This window comes from Vigna unguiculata, chromosome 7 (assembly GCF_037176805.1).
Source record: "Vigna unguiculata cultivar grain cowpea cultivar isolate G323 ecotype 2 chromosome 7, ASM3717680v1, whole genome shotgun sequence".
NCBI classification, from domain to species: Eukaryota; Viridiplantae; Streptophyta; class Magnoliopsida; order Fabales; family Fabaceae; genus Vigna; species Vigna unguiculata.
The window spans coordinates 47,317,635-47,337,587 of NC_140798.1; the positions used below are offsets into that span (position 1 = coordinate 47,317,635).

At 32.5% G+C, this 19,953-nt stretch overlaps 5 protein-coding genes and 1 non-coding gene across 7 annotated transcripts; all 6 read right to left on the reverse strand.

Annotated features, from left to right (window-relative positions):
* Positions 1 to 2: 2 nt before the first annotated feature.
* LOC114191446 (hexose transporter) lies at positions 3 to 626 on the reverse strand. Of its 2 annotated transcripts, none has more exons than XR_014996663.1 (2): positions 377 to 626; positions 3 to 285 (listed from the first exon to the last, which is right to left on the reverse strand). XR_014996663.1 is itself a non-coding variant. In XM_028080617.2 (2 exons), the coding sequence occupies exons 1-2, from the start codon at positions 463 to 465 to the stop codon at positions 202 to 204; spliced, it is 168 nt and encodes a 55-aa protein (XP_027936418.2). In that variant the 5' UTR covers positions 466 to 618; the 3' UTR covers positions 3 to 201. The 2 variants fall into 2 exon arrangements, 1 of the variants encoding a protein (XP_027936418.2); XM_028080617.2 differs by having other exon boundaries at positions 382 to 618.
* A 1,509-nt stretch (positions 627 to 2,135) lies between these two features.
* On the reverse strand, positions 2,136 to 5,299 carry LOC114189924 (PIF / Ping-Pong family of plant transposase). The gene is made up of 2 exons (XM_028078651.2): positions 4,938 to 5,299; positions 2,136 to 3,474 (listed from the first exon to the last, which is right to left on the reverse strand). Exons 1-2 carry the CDS (start codon positions 5,047 to 5,049, stop codon positions 2,423 to 2,425), a joined length of 1,164 nt encoding a protein of 387 aa, XP_027934452.2. The 5' UTR covers positions 5,050 to 5,299; the 3' UTR covers positions 2,136 to 2,422.
* Positions 5,300 to 6,945: 1,646 nt separating this feature from the next.
* TRNAK-CUU (transfer RNA lysine (anticodon CUU)) lies at positions 6,946 to 7,018 on the reverse strand. Its single transcript has one exon. It is a non-coding gene; the product is annotated as a tRNA-Lys (tRNA).
* Positions 7,019 to 7,779: 761 nt separating this feature from the next.
* On the reverse strand, positions 7,780 to 9,239 carry LOC114190602 (protein SOSEKI 5-like). Its single transcript, XM_028079554.2, has 3 exons — positions 8,822 to 9,239; positions 8,672 to 8,741; positions 7,780 to 8,515 (listed from the first exon to the last, which is right to left on the reverse strand). Exons 1-3 carry the CDS (start codon positions 8,994 to 8,996, stop codon positions 7,957 to 7,959), a joined length of 804 nt encoding a protein of 267 aa, XP_027935355.2. The 5' UTR covers positions 8,997 to 9,239; the 3' UTR covers positions 7,780 to 7,956.
* Positions 9,240 to 12,060: 2,821 nt separating this feature from the next.
* On the reverse strand, positions 12,061 to 14,235 carry PHIP1 (phragmoplastin interacting protein 1). The gene is made up of 4 exons (XM_028082481.2): positions 13,536 to 14,235; positions 13,273 to 13,444; positions 12,993 to 13,039; positions 12,061 to 12,909 (listed from the first exon to the last, which is right to left on the reverse strand). The coding sequence occupies exons 1-4, from the start codon at positions 13,976 to 13,978 to the stop codon at positions 12,363 to 12,365; spliced, it is 1,209 nt and encodes a 402-aa protein (XP_027938282.2). The 5' UTR covers positions 13,979 to 14,235; the 3' UTR covers positions 12,061 to 12,362.
* Positions 14,236 to 14,754: 519 nt separating this feature from the next.
* On the reverse strand, positions 14,755 to 16,690 carry LOC114190627 (F-box family protein). Its single transcript, XM_028079587.2, has 3 exons — positions 15,747 to 16,690; positions 15,441 to 15,596; positions 14,755 to 15,342 (listed from the first exon to the last, which is right to left on the reverse strand). Exons 1-3 carry the CDS (start codon positions 16,536 to 16,538, stop codon positions 15,133 to 15,135), a joined length of 1,158 nt encoding a protein of 385 aa, XP_027935388.2. The 5' UTR covers positions 16,539 to 16,690; the 3' UTR covers positions 14,755 to 15,132.
* Positions 16,691 to 19,953: the final 3,263 nt, after the last annotated feature.

Below are 19,953 nucleotides of genomic sequence, written 5' to 3' on the forward strand. Positions count from 1 at the left end.
AATTGGGAATAATTTTAGTCTGCTTTTAGATTTCATCGTTTCTGTTTTAAAATGTGCTATCCAGTAGTTTCACAGTCGATAAACGTACAACATATGCCTAATTCAGATTGATAAACATATGCATAATTCAGATTGTAAATAAATTGAAGCATAGAAACAGAATAGAAGTGAAGGTGTGATCTAAGAGAGTGAAGCAGTGAGTTAATTAGGGTTTTGAGGATGATCTTGGGGGTTACCGAATTTTTCTTTGAATGAATTCTGGCGCTGCAACCACATCATGTGACCCTGAAATTGGAAACGCAAAACACAAGAAATAGATGAAGAATTGAAGAGAAGAGATGAGAATAAGGATTGATTAGAATATAGGGTAACCTACCTTACCTGAAGAGCTGCAGCCCAAGCAATGATGAAAGATGCCATCCAAAATTTCTTGTCCTTCACAACATTTTTCAATTCCATTCTCATTCCAATTCAATTTCAATTTCAATGGCTTCTTCGCCTTTGAATTCCTTCTTCCCTAATGCAGAGAAATCACAACGTCATTTTCTTTAAACACTTCTCTTTGAACAATACCAGGCCACCCAGATAGCCCAATTATATATTTTCCTTCTTTCATGAGGCCCAAATATTTCAAATCTAAAGCTAACTGCTGCTCTTATATCCAAAAATAACTAAATATTTGTAAAATGTAACTATTTTTTCATATTTAAAATAATTATTGTATTTGATACCTATTTTAAAATAATTTAAAACATTATACTCTATTAAGTTATCCTGAACCTTATGTGCATTTCTTTCACTTAGTTACAGCAAGAACATACATTCTCTCATGTTAATTTTTCATTTTATAATCTTCTCTACTAACATTTTTAGAAGAAAATAAAAAATAAAAAATTTATATATGGATAAAAGTTACCATGCATATAAATATATATATATATATATATATATATATATATATATATATATATATATATATATATATATATATTTCAAACTATAAAAAATACTTACTTTATTTTTCGAAGAGAATTAAAGTTTATTCAACCAAACAAATCATGATGAAGTCTATGTTTATCTCTTTTTATGTATACACAAATTTAACAAGGTCACACTATTATCTTTTATGAAAAAGAAAAATAGATCCATAATGATATAATATTGTAAATTATAAATATTAAAATATAAATTTGTAAAGTTTACAGTTCGATCTTTTTTGTAAATCAGAGAGTAAGTAATATAATGTTTTCTGATGCTTTATATGATTGACAGTAATAACTATGAGAATGAGTAATATAGAAGTTTTAAATGTATATTTATTTTGTTTTTATTGTCATACTTATCCTTATCTTAAATAATTAATACACTCCTAAGATACTCTTAATTTATTTAATATTTTATTTTAAAATGTATGTAATTACAATTATTAGTTCTATTTGACATGCAAGAGAATAAAATGTACAATATATTAAGTATGAATTCTTGACATACACGGAAATAGAAATGACACACCAATTTTGTATCTATTTCAGAGATAAAAAAAAGTTACAAATTTTGACTTCAAAAAAAAAGAAAAATGATATTTTAACAAAATTTCATTTGACAAATTTTGATAAATAACTATTTTTTATTTTAACTTTCATAAAAAAATAAAAAATCACTTTATTTATTAACTTTGTCAATTTTATTAATGAAATAACTGTTAAAAAATAATTTTTGAAGAGAAAAAAAAGACGATAGACAAACCACTAAAACCTAATTGCCATCCACCCAAAATGCACTCACATGTAGGGATGATATCAACATTCAATATGTATCTATAATAATTATCGAATTTGGATTATTTGTTGGTTTTTTTTGCTGTTTAGTTTTTGTTTTTTGTTTTTTAATCAAGTTTGGTATTAAATTTGTTTCGACTCAAGATTTCTAATCCTTCTAAGATTGAAATTTATTTTAAAAAACTACTATTTCCTGACAAATTTTCTCTCAAGCACAAAAGTTTGAAAATCAAACCATATTAAAATAGAACTATTGTTTTATCAGTTTGCATCTGCGTAAGAACACTAAAAACTGCAATCCTCTAAATATCCTATCTACAGTATCCAATATCGTTTGATTTAAGTCTAAACCCCAACTTCAAGTCTAAAATATGATCATACATTGCAGTGTCCAAACTGAGGTAGTTTCCAAATTTGCATCATTTGTGTCATTAAAGTTGTAGTCTACTCACCTAAATCCCCAGCAGAGGAACATTCAACAAGAATTATAATTAGTATCCTCCTGCTTGGGCAGATACTGATGCAGAGGCAACAAAAATTTATTTGTGTCTAAGTCAGTTGTCTTGTCAACCAAAATAACATGAAGATGGTAACAAAGATCTAATTTCATATAACTCCCATTCACTTGAAACAATCCTAAGAAATCATCTTTCACCGGGCACCTTGCCAGACAGGAAGAGAGATAGCTTCTCTCTCACAGAGTTTGCAGTGTTGTCCACAAATTCACAGGTTTGGTCTTGATATCTGGAATCATGCTGGTGGCAAGAGGACATATCATTCAGTACTTCATCCTTCATATCGATAACTATATTATGCAGTATGCAGCAGACAAGAATAATTCTTGGTAACTTGTGCTTGTCAGGTTTCCACATCACACCTTGGATTATCCTCCACATCTCCTTCAGCCTAGCCAATGCTTTCTTGGCCAACATTTGAGTTTCAACAACCCTTCTATTGAACTCAACTTGAACATTTGAGAGTCCTTTACCTTCGTAAGGTGTAAGAAGCCATGGCAAAAGAGGAAAGCCTCTGTCCCCTATGATATATTCCCTGAGAACTGTTCCTTCTGGAAGTACTTTCCTACCCCCATTCAACCTTTTCCCTTCTTCACCAAGTTTGAAAAAAGAAGAACTTCTCAGCACTTGCTCATCACTCATACTTCCTGGCCATCCAGTAACTATGTCACGGAATCTCAGATCAGGATCCACAATGGCTTGCAGGACCATGCTGCAGTTCTTCTCACGATCAAGCCACACACTATTCAAAGCATCCACAGAGGGCAAAGTCATCATTATGTGTGTGCTGTCAACGGCACCACAACAATTAGAAAGGCCCCTGAAGTTCTCAAACTTGCCCTTTATCTCTTCCATTTCGGTTTCGGTTGAAGGCCAGCTGAGATGGTGGAGTCCTCTTTCTTCCATTGCTTCCACAAACCTCCATGTTACTTGGGAAACAGTCGACTGGTTCATCCGAAATGAGTCGCCAATGGTTGACAATGACTCACCAGAGCTCAGCCTTCTAAGAGCTACAGCCACTTGGTCATTTATAGACAAACGTTTGCCATTTAAATCAACAAAATTTGAGGCTCTGGCCAGCAGGTCTTCTTCCACAAGAGAACATATGTAGTTGAACGTCTTCCTTGAGATCTTGAAAACTGACTCAAATTTCTCTATATTTTTAGATTGAGCCAAAGGTCCTAAAATTGGAAAATTAAAGCATGAGCATATCATGAAGATGGGTGGTTGAATTTCACAAATGTATTATGAATAAGTTTAGCACATCATGCACCATCTCGAATTACATGAAAGGATGTTAGCCCACATAGGCCAGAAGAAGTAATGCCAGAAACAATATTCTTTATATCAGGACACAGTTATACTCAAATATATTAGAAATATATGTGCAAATTCTTTGTAACTGGGATGGTCTAACTAGAGGTAAGTTTTCTCTGAAAGCTGTCAGAAAAATCCTTCTTTTCTTATACTTGTACAAAGAAATCTACTCAGGTCACAAAGCAGAAATATCACAAAAATATGAAGAACCTAATGGCTACATGCGACAGAATTCTGATTCAGAAAATCAGTATAGTAAGGCATTGACTGAAGGGGTTCAACTATAAAAAACTGAATAAGGGTTCATACCTCTGCTTTTCAGATGTTATTTTCTTTTAAAATCTCTTCAGCAGTCAATCAGATTATAAGGTTTTGAACTCATTTTTTTACCGTACCAACCCTGCCAGTCTAACATTTATTCCCAGTTCAGCACATCTGACATTTAAAGAGAAGTTTCACAGAATCTATATACCTTAGTTTTGCAAATCGATTTAATAAGTGACATGCAAAAATACATTTCATAAATAGTTTTATTAGTTGGAAAGTACAGTGTTAACCACAAGCTTGAGTAATCTCATTGGTTATTCATCTGGGTATTATTCAGTATAGAGATGAGATTGCAAATTATATGACTCTTCAAAGCAGACATTGGGAAGAGACGAAAAACTAGATCAAAGAAAGAAAGATCCTTTGAAATGGGTTGAAAGTCAAAATGAGTATTGACTGACATCAATGCACAACAAGATAAAGAAGCTGCACTCACGTGAAAACAATGCACAAGATACCCAAATTGTTGTGTTAGTGAATTACCGCAACAAGTAAATAATTCTGGTGTTTATACCTACAATCAGGATCCCACCAATGGTCTAATTATGTGGTGACACCATACCAGAAGTTTCACAATTTGGAAGGTTAAGATACAAATAACAACTAGCCAAACAGATATATGATAACCAAACATGATTCAACAAAATTATAACCAAACAATACTAAAGTTCCTAAGTTAGAAATACATTCCTTGTGAGAAACACATTTTGGTCAAAGACATGGGGTCACTTTCTTTATCAAGTAACTCAGCAAAAGATGTATGCCCCATAAGAGCAAAGAAAACAAAGATATCAACAAAAGATGAGTAACTTATTAAGCTCGAAGAAACAAATCTTGAATCATTATAATCCTACCCATTACCAAAAAGCACATAACTTTTTTGCCCTACATCAGATAATCATAATAATAACAATAAGTCTTGATATACAATGAAAAACTAAGTAAAAGAATAACACACACGCATGTCCAATCACAAACAAGAAAGGATATTGCAGTGTACCTGAAATTCTGAGAGAGAAATGTTGCCACCAATCGAATGGGGTGGCAGAGGCATCTTGGCCATCTCTGTCATCAGCCTTCTTCCTCTTCTTGATTCCTCTGATGGAACCCATTCAGTGTTTATTCACAACCCAAAATAACACCAAACCAAAGCAAAATCAGAAAAAGGGAACAAAACCCATTAATCACCACCCAGATTTCAACTCCACCAAACAAGAATCAAAGTGTGTGTGTGCAAATTGCAGAGTATTTATTATAATATGAAAAAGATGAATGAATGAAGTAGTAAAGCTTAGAGAGAAAGGGTGAAAGAAAGAAGGAAGCAGAATACGTGAGTAACTAATGCCTGGTGTAATATCCATATATGTATATATAGATGGATGGAGTGAAGGGAATCAAAGAATGTAAAAAAATAAAATTATATAAAAAAATTAAAATAGCTCGATGAGACGAGACCGCTAGTTTATGTCGTAAATCGCCATGTCATGAACAATTCAACACTTCCTCCTTATGGTCTTTCAATTCCTTTTATTATTACTTTTCTAATCACTTTACCCAACCGTAACTTTAGCATTTAAACAATAATTTCCAAATATAAAAACTGATTTTTTTTTTTACTATCAGAAACATGAAACCCTCTTGTTAATTTATCTGGTAGTTTTACCCTTTACCATTGTCGTTCCATTCATGCATCATCGTGTCTCTGATATTCATTTCAAAATATCATTTTCATTTACTACGTTGTTGGACCATTTCTGTTTTCACATCATCGTCACTGTCTCGGGAGCTAGCTTACATACGTGTACAAGTTCATTTAAAAAATATCAAAAATGTTTATTTTCTCAACAGAATAGATTATCCTCTCTTGGGATATAATGCTTACATTATAATGTTTATTTATTTCAAAAGTTTTACTATTTAAATTAAAACTATATAGGGTATTAATCTATGTTAACACTAATGAATAGTTTTAAATCAATTTCTCAGCTGTTTTTCTGTTTCTGCATATTCTCACCTCTAGCTAGGTGCCACTAAAAAATAGTTTGACGTTCTTATACTGGTTTTTGCGATTTTATCAAATGAAAAAAAAAAAATGTACAGTGTTCACTTCTGGATTTCAGACAAAATATTCATGTTATTTTAAAAAAATTAAAATCTGTAATAGAGGGTGAAAAGCTATCCATCAAGTGAAAAGAATGTTAAGATGCTCATTTGCATTGAAATTGATCCAAAAATATCATATTTAACCTCTGAAAGGTATAAAGTTTTAAATTTTATAAAAAAAAAATGTAACTTTTCATTATGATAATGTTGTGGGGAAAGGTTTGAATTCACGAAGTGAATTTTCATATTTTAAAATATTAATTTTTAATTCACAACCATTAAACACCTTAAATTCATTAAAAAGAGAAAGTATGATAGACATAATGTGATTTGATTTTTTGAAATAGAGTTTACTTTGCTTCCAAACAAACGGTAAATCCTTTGAACTAAACTGTGATAATCAGAATGACTGAATATGCTCTTGGCCATTAGTGTTTAAGAAAAAAAGATATATGAGTGGAACTTTTTAAAATACGGACACAGCAAGAAAGAGATGAGAGGAAGATATTGAAAACACAGTATTTGCTTTTAATCCACTTGATCAAAAAATATTATGAAAAGCTAGCTTTAATATTTTTTCTAGAGCAGTATCTTTTGACTTTTCAAATTAATACAGGTAGCCAATAAAAGGTAGTAAAAACATTTTGAACAAAAACAAATATATGACATTGAAATACTCAAACTTTTCCAATAAATATATTATTATTTTTGTAAAATAAGAATATACAAATTCTTAACTCGTAATCCGAAAAGAGGTTAAATTACGTCCCACCGTGGGATTCGAATCCACGATCACAAAATTAAAAACTTCAGTTCTGCCAATTCAACTAGACATGCTTCTTGTTATATAATTCGATGTGTTAAATAATAAAAACAAAAATTAAAATTGTCAACAAAAAATAAAACGCCCACCGTGGGGCTCGAATCCGCGACCACAAGGTTAAGAGCCTTGCGCTCTACCAACTGAGCTAGACGGGCTTCTATTTTTAAATTCTCATCTTTTGATGTTTATCTGCACATGTCATTAAATTAAATTAGAATACATAGTGATCTTAATTAAGTTTAAATTAATATTAGAAACACTAATATTTTTTAAATCATTCATATTTTAGGCTTTGGAAATGATATAAAATCTGAAACTATACATGCAAAAAATAGTCTCCCACTTAATATTTTAGCAATGTTTCTTTCATAGATTTGCCACATTTTTTAATACGTGTATCATTGAACGGTTTAGCGTATTGCAGTATCTAATTCCAAACTTTTAGTCATATAGTATGAGTGATGTGTCTGATATTAAAAAAGCGTTGGGGTTAAAATAATTTACACTTAGTTCTGAAAGTAAACTCATTCAGAACTTCTAAATATAAAATATCATAGAACTAAATTTAAATATATATAATTTTTTATGGTTGGGAGTAAAAAGCAACCCTGCCTCTTAATATTGAAGCAGAACTATCACAAAAAAATCAACCTATATTCATAACCAAAGGCAAGGCAGAAGAGTTGAACTACGTTCCAGATCTATTTTTTCAAGGTTAGATGTTCATAACAATATCAGAAGAAAATGTATTTTAATTCGTGAAAAGAATTTGAAATGAAAGATAATTCAACAAATTCCATTTAATTGTGAACTATCTTGTTTAGATTACTAAATTTGAGTAAATTCAACAGATTTCTCTGCAGACAAATGGTGATGCAATAACATTGGGTGCCGACAAAAATAGAAGGAGCAATAATTCATGTCATCACATGTCTAATTTGATTAAAGGGACAACACAAGAGATAGATGTAGCACTAGCAACAAGTCATTCAACTTATTGTTCCATTTATAACTGAACTAGAAACAGCATAATCATACCAATTGGAGTAACCAATAGTTCCTCATTCGTAGTACTGAACTAGAATCTTTTACATCATCCACATCTGATGAACTGCATGAGAACTTCTGAAGCCTTGATCCTCCCACTTGGACGTTCATTCTCAACCCTCTGGTTTCTGATATCTGCTGATTCGTAACCCTTCAAAGACCCTTCCAACGCTCCAAAACTAGAACTAGAAAATCGAAAAGACCCTTCATTTTCATTTTCATGTTCACCCAACTCCCTTGCATCATCACACTCTTCTACTTTCTCCCATTTTATCCTTTCCCTACGCTTCTCCTCTGTCTGAGTCGAGGCATTGGTGGCTTTCCCTGCAAACTCCTCGCACGTCTTTGCCCTGTAAAACTTGTAATCACTCGAGTTAAACGATTGGCTTCTACCCTTTATGGTTGCAGGGGAATCTGCATCCATGCTAGAATTGTTTGCTTCTGTCGAACTTTTTGAGCTCGACGTTGATATTGTCTCGAAAGATCGAAAGCTCAAAGAAGCTTCTACCATCTGTGTCCCTTTCAGGACATACTCATGCCCACCACTCGGGTAAATCAAATCATTCTCTGACAAATCTTGCCACACAAACCCGTTTTTGTAACTCCTACGAAGAAAAATCTCGTTAGTTGCAAGAGGTTGTGTTCGGATTCACTTTAAGAATGTAATGTTCTACTACTATCCAAGCACAAACCTTTTCATCTCATTCGAACACCCACGTGAAGACAATTGGGTCTAAAGAGATTGAATAATAGAAAAATACCTTTTTGTAGACCAAGAATACATGTTGGTCATTCCTTGTCCCCGGAGAAAACTCAATCTATCTATCACATCTGATGAGAAGGAGAGGGTGAACACACAAGAGAAACAGTGAATTATATCTGGGCATAACTATTTTCCTTGAAGCATTTACCTTTAAGACGAAGCACTCCTTGTGGAGATGAGATTGGAACCTCCATGAGATGTGGATGCTCAAGCTGGCCATTTCGGGAAAGGTAATATATTACTGGAACTCTGAGCTGAGTTGCTTGATGTTTTGGTTCAGTCCACATTTTGGAGCTCTCAGAACCTGCTTCTCTTTCCACCATTTTTTTCCCCTTAACAAAATAAAAATAAAAAGCAGCAAATGGAGGTAGTGAAAGCCAAAGATTGTGAGTGCAGAAGGAGAAGGTGTTGTATTATTATTTGAAATGGGAAGAAGGGTGTGTGGAATTGTATTCTCAATTCAGGTACTGAAGCGAGGGAGATTGTTGGCATTTATAATGAAATGGGCCAGCATGAGGGAAAGTGGCTGTTGTCTGCATTTGGGTAATAATGAGCTTTCATGTACCAATGCATATATTTCACGGCAAGATGCCAAACCTGTTTTTGAGGTTATAATATTATAGAGATGCTACTGCTATAGTTGCAAGTTAAGGGTCAAATGGTGTTTATCAATATCAAATATCAATCATGGTACTTGCTCACGGACCAAAGTGAGCTCAGGACAAATTTTTCATTTTATTCGTATGAAGTCAAAAGTTGTCCCGTGAAACCATCGCACTGCTTTCAGGGAAAATAAATGGACAAGTTTCGGCAACCACGCAGATTGTGCGGGAAACTCATCGGAACGTCGTGCACAAAATAAAGTTATAAAAATGGCTAACTCACTGTTCTTTTACATTGAAAATTTAAACGACCAGAGAAAACAACCAACCTCAAACTACTACTACCAACTGATCAAACGGCAAGGCATGGTGTGGAGGAACTCGATGGCGGTGTAAGGATAAGGAAATTGTCGATGTGGGACTTAAGATAATTCTGAAACACTAGAAAAGTGTCACACGGTTTACAAGAGAAGAAAAACAATAGAATATTCTGAATCATTAATGAAGTCTTATCATCGGAATAGCTATGTTATTGACCTTCCTTGTTGGTGAACATAAGTAGTAATAAGGGGTTTATTTTTGCATGACAAAACCTTAGTAATCAAGTTTGAAGGAAATTTCTCATTTTGACTCTGTTGTTTTAGCCCATGGTATATGGTAAAAGGAACCAAATTTTACATTCTATTAAATGGTTTAAGAAACTTTTAGATTGTTCTATTTATTATAGAAAAAGAAAGATTAAAATCGAGATATTTTTTAATAGGAGGGATTGGGTTAATACATTTAACATCCCCATGCAGACTTTTTTTTTTTGCCTTGTATTGCAGATCTTTCTCTCACTTTATTTGTAAATGAAGAAAACTATTAAAAATCTGCTTAAACAATTACAGTTCCACCAAATAAGTACTTTTTTCCCTGTCTTCACCAACTCTGCCACTTCTCTCCTGAAAACCTTTAGATAGATATTTATGGTGATTATGCAGTATAATCTCTGTGTAGGAAAACCACTTGGTCACGCCATGTCTCAAGCTGTTTCTCTCTTCTCTGAAGCTGAAGTGGCGTGTGAATGAAAAGAGTACAGTGGCAGAAAGAGAATGAGAAAGCAGGTGGTGGTGAGAGATGAGATGAATGATGAAAGCTTACGTGTGATAGGGAATAAATTCGGAAACAAATGAAGAAACTGTGGACAGGCACAGCGTGGCATTTGCATTGAGCCCTTCAATGCACAGAACAAGTTACCGGGCCACTATTTGGAACCACTATCACTGCAGAGTGCAGACAGAGCAAATTGCATGGAGAAGAGGGAGGAGTGTGCTATTTGTCATCATCAAAGAGAAGATGTTTGGCCAGTTGTATTCTTAGAGTCCACAACTGCAGAAAAGAACAAAAATGAAAGTACTTGTAGAAGGAATCCAAGAGGGTCGAGGCCAGTTCACCACTTCTAAAACAACAGTAAGATAATGAGCAAACATTTTATGGTCATTGAATAACAACGATTTTGTAACTTTGCTCAAAAGGGTGTGTGTACTGTGTGCAGAAGCCTGTGTAAGCAGATCTAGTGACTCCATTTTATACCTTACTGTATTTTTCTCTCAGATTAACAACTTAGTCGAGAAATATGTTTACATGCAGTTTAGTCATTGAATGAGTTAGTTCCTGAGTTTATAAAACCATGTACAATGTAGTAATGTAGTCCCTTCCATTGATACAAATTTTCTGTATATTTTTCTCTTGAATCCTTCCATCTTCCTGACAATGTGAGAACCACTTACCTCTTAGACTTCATTTTCAGTGAGCAGGTAAAACAATTGATTGTGATCAATGATGAACAGGTAAGTTTTTCAAGGAATTCAGTCAAATTTATATTCTTCATTTGAAATCTTTGAACTGATATGGCTTTGGCATGGCAGAGGGTTGATTCTTATGTCAGTGCATAAAATCCTAGCCCTAAAAAAGAAATTATATGGCAATAAAAGAAACATCTGATCACTGTCAAGATTGAAGCAGTAGCCATAATAATTGCTTTGATAAGTTTCTTTTAAGGTACTATGCAGAACCGGAACCAGAAACTTGGAGGGAGACCCCTCACTTGTAGCTGTCAGATGATAATTGCATCACAAGAAAGTACGTGCTGAGACAAATCTTCTTCGTTAGATTAATCAACTATCTAATCATTTCTTTTTCAATCTTGTAGTCGTTGATTCCTGAAATTCAAGGAGAATATGATAATCTATAGTCTATTTTTAAGATTAATGAAAAAGTTAATGTGTTTACTAGAAGAGAGACGAGAAAAGTGAGACATTTAAAGTAGCAGAATCTGTTAGTTACATGTTAATTCATTTTTGCTTTGATAATTGGTGTCCTCAATTAAATGCGAGTTTGAATTCGATACACAATCTTTTATAATTCATTATAGAACCTAAAGCTAGTTGATTCCATTTTCAATTTTTTTATGTGACTTTAATTTAAGGACCAAAGTTTTGTTTGTCATCTAAACGTGCACCGATTGACTAATCAAACTTACTTCGCATGATTGTAGTTTTCTTAGTTACTGATAATCACATTAATATTATTTTTTTAGAAGTACGGAAAATATATCCTCAAGTATATTTTTCAAACACATACATCCATGTTCTGTGCTTCAGTTTTTATCCGTTTATAAGACTTTCATCTTCCTTACAAGTACAAAGCTCAGAAATATTCTCGTGGATGAGAAAAGCTAGTCAGGATAAGATTTAGACACAAATGGAGACATCTAAATATGAGAAATACAGCCAGGATAAGGTGCTACATAAAAGAAAGCTTGAATTTGCTGTTAATTCGCACCAAATTGTCTTATCTATCCTTGAACAGAACAAAATCTCAAACTATTTGTAACTTTTTAATTTCCACCTACTTTCCTTTGCTTACAACAAACACAATTTTCATTGTAACAGGGGAAAATAATTATCAAAATAACAAGGGGAAGTAAGAAACTGAAAATCCCAATCATCTATGAATGCAGAACTATTGTATTCTATAAAACTACAATCAAATGTCTACGACAATAAACAAGAACCGTGACCTGTTTGAGTTTTCCTACATGCTTTAGGTTGTAGCTGCAGCATCTGTTTGTTTCTTAGGACATTCCGAAAAACCATGTCCTTTCTCACCACATTCATAGCACGTCCTTCTCTTCATCTTGCCACTTTTTACTGTGGAACTTGGCTTTTCACCATCAGCTCCATTCATCTTGCCACTTCCTGAGGAAGTTGATTTATCACCATCAGCTCCATTAACTGTCGAGCTTTTATGAGTTCCTGGTTTTTTCTTCAGAGGAACTGCACAACTTATCTTGACAGGTCTCCCAAACAAAACATTTTGGTCCAATGTAAGTGCTGTTTTCAGTGACTGACTATCACCGAAATCCACATGAGCATACCCTCGAAACTCTCCTGTCTCCTTATCCATACCAAATCTTACGGACGTTATCTCACAATTATTGAAGAATTTCCTCAGTTCTTCCTCTGTTATATCCCATGACAAATTCCCAACATATACTCTATTGTACCCCTCCAAAATTTCTGGAGCAAAATCCGATGTTTTATTGGCTCGCGTTGCTTTATATGGTTGGATTTTAAGAAAGAGCCCTCCCCTGTTACACATTAATGTTTCAAGAGAAATGCGCAAAAACAGTAAATCATTTAAGCATGAAAGAAAATTGCCAGTGTTACTAACATGTCAGCTCCATCGAGAGCCAATGCTCGTTTAGCTGCTGCTTCGGTCTGCAGGAACAATGACACAAAATTGTCAGTAAGTTGTGAACATGCTTATTACTACCAAAGTGAAGTATAAACTTAAGAAATAACATAACTAGTAATGGAAGAAGAAATAACTTAAAAAAGAGGTTTCTAGATTCAAGTCGAAATTGAAGAATACAAAAAATAGGTGAAGTGTGAATGGCAGTGTGAAAGTAAAGTTAAGAAAAAGGAAGAATATTGCATTATTCATCACTCACCTTAAAACTAATAATGGCAATCCCTCTAAACTTGCCACTTTCAGGAAAATACATGCAATCAACTTCAGTTATGGTGCCACAGCTTTCAAAATAACTTCGAATATCATCCTCGGTTGAATAATAAGGAATTCCTCCAACATAAACCTTTGTAGGGACATCACCATTGTCTTGACTGAATACACATCACAGAACACAAACATTAATAAACAAAAACCTCAATCTGTGAAGCAGCGTTATTCATAATGTGATAATTTTATTATAACCTGGTAGTTGTATTGGTCTTGGTTAACTCTGTAGCCTCAGGCATTGTCCCTCCACCGTTAGAACCATTTTCCTCCGCGGTTTTGGGTTTTTTCTTCTTGTTCTTCTTCAGCTTCTTCTTCTTCTTTTTCTTATTGCTGTTGTTCTGTGGTGAGTTTTCGGGAACTCCATCTGCCACGTCATCGCCCTCTACATTCCTCTTTCTCTTGTTTTTCTTCTTGGCTGAACCCTCTGTTTCAGTTTCCTCGTTGGGTTCTTTTGGAGGTTGTTCGGAAGATCGAAGCTTTCGGCGTTTGTCTCGCTTGGACAATCTGGGTGTGGGGGTGGCAGCGTCCAAAAGAGATTTGAGAGAGTTCGAAGATGAAGGAACTTCATTGATATCATTTTGTTGTTGGGACAATTCAGCTCTGAGCTTAAGCTTCAGTTTCTTGTTTGATAGAACCATTTTCCGAGCCCCAGTTATGGCTGCAACTCCACTCTCAAACCCTCGTCACAGAATCACAAACAAAAGGGTTTTGGGGAAGACGCAGCAAACGACGCCGTAAACTCGGAGGGTATATTGAACAAGGTTTTTGTTCTTTTGGGCTTCGGAAAGGCCACGAGTTACTTTTATGGGCCTTTAGCAAAAGCCAATATCTATTCCTTCCTGCACTCCTACAATTACTAATTACACTCCATACTAACATATACATATTATATACCCTCTGTAAAACTTATTCCAAAATCTTGTTTCGAAATAAATTTCATACATTTTGAAAATCTGAAAAGATTATTTTAAAACATTTTTTAGACAAATAGTTATTTTGAAAAGTAAAATGGTTATTTTAAAAATTCCGGAGGTTCATAAAGAAATTGTGAAAACCATTTTGTATTTGAACTATATTATTAGGAATTCAAATGTAAGTCTAAGTCTCACATTAATTAAGAATATATTATCTTAAGATTTTAGATTGAGAATGATATCAATATCATAAGATCATATATAAGAAAAAAACTCAGATCTTATTGGTTTTTGTTCTTCCTTCTTTAAACCTAACATACATTATTCCTTATTAAACATCTTTTGATACACACAAAAATATGAATTGTGCACATGAATTATAAAGCAAGGAGAATAAAAATTAATTTAATGTTTATTATAGTGAAAAAAAAATCAGATATTATAAAACACTTACAAAAATATATTACGAATCATACAACATTGTTATTAAAAAAGTTTATAATACACACACGTATACATTTTGATTGTAAAATATGAAAAACGAAGATAGATATCCACACAAAAATGCATGATGTTTGTGAGGTTTTAATCTAATCAGTTTTTAATTATTTTATTCTGAATACTGGAGTCAACTATTTGTTAATTATTACTACAAGATAGAGAGATGACAGTGTTATTAGGATAGGCTTAGACAGCAGAAAAGGACAGACACAAAGCAACAAAAACAAAAGCCTTCATATATATATATATATATATATATATATATATATATATATATATATATATATATATATATATATATATATTTATCTTCAACCTCTGAGCCATAAAACCCTCAACACTGACTTTTCTATGATCTTCCTTAAAGTATCACTGCATCAAAATATCAAAGTAACTCCATCTGATGTCTCTATCTTTGGAGGCTCTTCTCTGATTAGTTGAATTAATGTTTTTGCCACTGAAATTTCATCAACTCTATTTGCAAACCCCATAAACTTTATCCCTCTCAGATGCTCCAATTTTGTATATTTACTTGCTTGTGTTAAACTTGATTTGGTCTCTGGAGTCGAATAACTTGTAGAATCATTCTACATTCAAACAGTGACAAAGAAAAAAAAAAGAGTCACAAATTGAAGTTTAGACTATAGCAAAACAAGAGCTTCCATCGATTTCAATACACATCTACCTTCACAAAAAGTTGCTCCAAGGCAGGGCATAATTTCAGAAAGGAGACTAAGATATTGATGCTGTTTTCAGCCTTATGATTGTGAATCCACCATAGCTCTCGTATCTTATAGAATATGAAGTTCCCACTTGGAGAAATCGATGGCCATATCAATGTCTACAAGAAAAAAAAAAACTTTTTGCAGTTATAGGTTCTGTATAATAAAGATGTAATGAACTGTTGCATTAATACACTGCTAAACTTCATAATTGCGTTAAACCAGCAATATTTGATGGTAAGTAACAGAAAGAACATGTGCATACATACCTCAAAAATCCACTCACACAAAGTGAGAGTTTCACAGTTCTTTATTGTTAGTAGAGTCTGATTGAAATCCTGAGCCTTAGAATCAGAACAACTTGGTCCTTGTCTGAAATCAAGCATGGCATGCCTCAGGTTGAAATGAGATTCTGGCCAAATCCTAGGAAGAGGTCCACAGTATCTTAAATTTTTAAGCTTAGAAGTTCTAAGATGGAGAAACTTCAACTGGGGGCACTCTGACACGGTTAACTTCTGAAGCTTTGATTCAGACTCAATGCACAAAGAATCCAACCCACTGCACTCAACAATCACCAACTTCTCAAGCTGCTCCAAACTTGAAACGATGGAGGAAGCCACCGAATTTGTCAAGTGACTCACTGATTTCAAATAGAGTGTTTTGACCAAGAAAGTGGGGTGAAAAGTGTGGTGTGTGATGTGATCCTTGTTGAGCATGAACTGCAGTTCGTACTTTCTCTGAAGGTGTTTGTTCCCAGCAGGGAAATCAAGAAGAAGCTTGTTGTTAGCTGCAATGGATGCAGAGAGTGCAGTGTGTTGTTCAGCAAAGTGAAATTGAAGCTTGCGTGGATGTTTTAGAGGATCATGCTGTTCAAAACGAGCCAGAAATCCAGCAACAACACCAGCTACATCTTGTGTGGTTCCATGTCTAACAAGAACTTGGTTCCACAAGTCTCTCCACCTAGTAGATATGAGGCTGGTTTCTAGTGTTGATTCATTTGGCAGAAAAGAAACTATGAGCCTCAGAACTTCATCTGGCAAATTGCTGAACAAATCCTCCATCACTCATCAGTCACTAATTTTTCAACAGATGATGAGAAGAGAAAGTTGAAAGATTATGAGATTAGAAAACTCAGAATTCATGTGTTCAAACTGATGCAGAGTTCTTGTCGGTGTTTATTTATGCGTTTAACGTTATTTGCTATTTCACTATCGTAATTGATGGGACTGAAATGGATTTGAACAAGATAAATAGTGTGGATGTGCTTATTCCACAACCTCATATATCAATCTTATTTTATATTAATTTTCTTTTTTAGTCTTTATAATAAAGATATTATACTCATTTATCTTTTTCGATAATTTTTAACTGTGTTTTAAGTGCTATAAATAAATTGTATAATGGACTAAAAGATACCACTTAAACCCACACGGTTATAAAAAAAAAAACATATATTATTTTTGTTATAAAATCATTCATCGTAGATTTGGTATTCAACTTCCAACTGTATGCAGTGCGTTGATGGTTTTTATGCTCTTTATGGATACTGTGTTCTTTGGATTTGCTAAATTCAGGTTCAAGAATTTAAGGTCATCATGTCACATGGCATGATGCCCGCATGTCGAACCATGGTCACATGGCAGGAGACATGCAACGTGAATCATATTATTTATTTTTGTTAAGGAGAATGATATTTTGACTATTAAATTTTGACAATTTTTTTTATAATATAAGGTGTCATTTTTTAAGTGATTTTAAAATATTAAAAATAAGAAAAAATAAAAATAAAAAACTACTTAGAAAATAACACCTAAGGTTATAAGAAAAAATTGTCAAAATTCAATAGTTAAAAAATATTTTCCTTTTGTTAATTGATTATTGTGTTCGAAATTATTTAATCATCATTTTAAAAAGGTTAAACACGCTATAATCGTCAATTGAAATAGCTTGAGTGTTACAAGACGTGTGTAAGAAGTAACTACCAAAATTAATGGAAGTATTTATTTTCCATCTTTTTCAATTTGGTTTAAAATTCATGAAGAAACTAAGTGGGCCTTTCTCAGTGGAATGTCCTTTTCATCAACATAAGAATTTTGAGTATATAACTACGACATTGAATTTGAGTCTTATATTTTTTTTTCCAACAAACATTCTGAGAACTCTTCGGAATAATTTTGGAAAAATATAATTCTTTAAATGGAAGTTAAAAAAAATTTAGAAATCACTATTTGTTTGTTGTTCATGACCATCGTCACTAATGAAGATGTTATCATAGAGAATGGCAGCAGCAGGTGAACCAATGAATGGGCCAAACCAATAGACCCAATGATGGGTCCATGACCAGCTGACCATAGCTGGCCCAAATCATTGATGCTCCATAATCTACCCCTTCAATTACTGAGGTTCTGATTGACCATAAAATTTAATATGTCAAAAATTATGATGTACAGGTTTGGATATCCGTATATTACATGTATTTGTGTATAATATTTTATTGATATTTATGAATAAAATAGCAATATTTTTGCGTTTATAATAATTTATAATTTTATATTAACAATATTTAATACATAATTTTATTTTGAATTCACACGTTATCAATTATATTTATTATACTTTTTAAAAATATTATATATTTTTTAATATGTATATATCTTATTATATTTAAAATAAATTATTAAAATTGGATATGTGTCCGATATCGTATATGTGTCTCACGACTAATTGGAAATCTCACCTTTAACTAAAAGATTTTTCAGATTAAATTATACATATGTGTGACAAGATCTTAATTTATTAAGAGTTAAATAGAAGTTTTATTACTCTTCTATGACTGAAATTAGAATCATAAAAAACGATTGTAATTGAAATATAAGTCTACCCACCTGTTACTCTATCTCCAGTGACACCTATGTTCTACTAACTTTTTATGACAAACAACACTTATTAATAGAGCTTAATATTATACAAAATCATAATAGCATAATAGCCATTGACGTAATTTCAAAATTAATTATGGTACAATGACACGACATATTTTTTTTTAAATATTAATTTTTTATGAAAATTGTCATTATTCAAAAATTTTACCCAATTTAGTCTTCAAACTTTAGAACTGCATGGATCTAATTATCTTCGGTAGAATTTGTTAAAATTATTTCACGTTTTGAACGCATTTCAGATAGCATTTGAGTTATTTAATTGAGACATTTTCGCTTAAATGTTAGTTAAAAAATTATCATGAAACATGTTCGAAATATCAAATAAATTTAACAAAATTTTATTAAATTGACTAAATTCACACAATTTTAAAGTTTGAATATTAAATTAAGTCAAAATTTTAAAAATAGACTATCGGTGAAAATATAGTGAAAACATATTTAACTTTTTTTTTCTAAGACAAAATAAGTTATGCGCTCTGTTGTAAAATAGTTTTATATCATTGTTCAATTATAAATTATGATAAATTGTTTGAATTAATATTGTTAAATGTCTATTCAAATTAATAGGTTGAACTTTCTTCTTTGTTTGCATATTATTACGGTCATTCTCAATTATCACACCCTAAAGATATCATATCTAAAATAAAGGACCAACTTGCGTAAAATGTTTCAATTCACATTAAATCACAATTTCTTATCATTATAATTATTCATGGGAAACTTCTAATCTGATAGGGAATTTTGAAAATATAATTAAACAAAAAATATTAAATAATGGAACTATTGATAAAAGCTGTGAATATATATATATATAATCGTTCTTCTTCATATTTTCTTTCTATTACTTTTCTTTTATATAAATATTGTCAGGGCTTGCAAAAGAAAAACAAAATACAAAAGGTGAGGTGCAAATAGTAGTAGCCACCACAAATTTTTAAAAGTACCCTGTTCTTGATCATGAGCATTTCTGGGTCAGCCCACCCTACCTTAAGTAACTCTAAATAAACAATTGTGTCTCAAGGCTATTTGTTGCATCTCATAATTGCTAATGGCAATTTTACAATAACAGACTCAAATATTTTTCGCCATTGTACCCTTTTATTTTTTTAAATGATACTATGACTTTACTTTTTTATTTTATTTTTATCATTTATTTCTTGACATGACTTATTGATTAATATATTGTTTTTTTAAAAGAATTATATTTTTTATTTTTTATAACTGTAGAGGAAGAAAAAGAGAAAGAAAATGTCCTCGAGAAAGAAGAAGAGAGAAAAAAATGTGGAAAGAAACTTTTCGAAAAACTATGTGGGAGTGTTCTAGAAAACTTGTTTCAAAAGACATTATATGTGATTTGGAAAGTTTATTCTGAAATTCCTATTCCAAAAAGCTTGTTTTGGATGCATATCATACGTTTCGGAATTGTTGTTTCAAGAATTGTTTCAGAAAATCTTGTTCCGAAAATATGATTCCAAAAGACTTGTTTCGGAACATTTCCCAAACATATAATCCAGAAATAAAATAAAATGGTCAT

Excerpts from the sequence above, each read along its gene's own strand:
- LOC114190602 (XM_028079554.2), bottom strand. The coding sequence starts at position 8,996 with ATGGTGGAAAGAGAAGCAGGTTCTGAGAGCTCCAAAATGTGGACTGAA. Across the intron at positions 8,742-8,821 it reads AGGAGTGCTTCGTCTTAAAG|ATGTGATAGATAGATTGAGT; the intron begins GTAAATGCTTCA and ends CCTTCTCATCAG. Across the intron at positions 8,516-8,671 it reads TATTCTTGGTCTACAAAAAG|GAGTTACAAAAACGGGTTTG; the intron begins GTATTTTTCTAT and ends TTTTCTTCGTAG.
- LOC114191446 (XM_028080617.2), bottom strand. The coding sequence starts at position 465 with ATGAGAATGGAATTGAAAAATGTTGTGAAGGACAAGAAATTTTGGATG. Across the intron at positions 286-381 it reads CTTGGGCTGCAGCTCTTCAG|GGTCACATGATGTGGTTGCA; the intron begins GTAAGGTAGGTT and ends TTCCAATTTCAG.
- LOC114190627 (XM_028079587.2), bottom strand. The coding sequence starts at position 16,538 with ATGGAGGATTTGTTCAGCAATTTGCCAGATGAAGTTCTGAGGCTCATA. Across the intron at positions 15,597-15,746 it reads TGTGTGAGTGGATTTTTGAG|ACATTGATATGGCCATCGAT; the intron begins GTATGTATGCAC and ends TTTTTCTTGTAG. Across the intron at positions 15,343-15,440 it reads TGGAGCAACTTTTTGTGAAG|AATGATTCTACAAGTTATTC; the intron begins GTAGATGTGTAT and ends GTTTGAATGTAG.
- PHIP1 (XM_028082481.2), bottom strand. The coding sequence starts at position 13,978 with ATGGTTCTATCAAACAAGAAACTGAAGCTTAAGCTCAGAGCTGAATTG. Across the intron at positions 13,445-13,535 it reads AAGACCAATACAACTACCAG|TCAAGACAATGGTGATGTCC; the intron begins GTTATAATAAAA and ends ATGTGTATTCAG. Across the intron at positions 13,040-13,272 it reads TTGCCATTATTAGTTTTAAG|ACCGAAGCAGCAGCTAAACG; the intron begins GTGAGTGATGAA and ends TTGTTCCTGCAG.
- LOC114189924 (XM_028078651.2), bottom strand. The coding sequence starts at position 5,049 with ATGGGTTCCATCAGAGGAATCAAGAAGAGGAAGAAGGCTGATGACAGA. Across the intron at positions 3,475-4,937 it reads TTTCTCTCTCAGAATTTCAG|GACCTTTGGCTCAATCTAAA; the intron begins GTACACTGCAAT and ends TTCCAATTTTAG.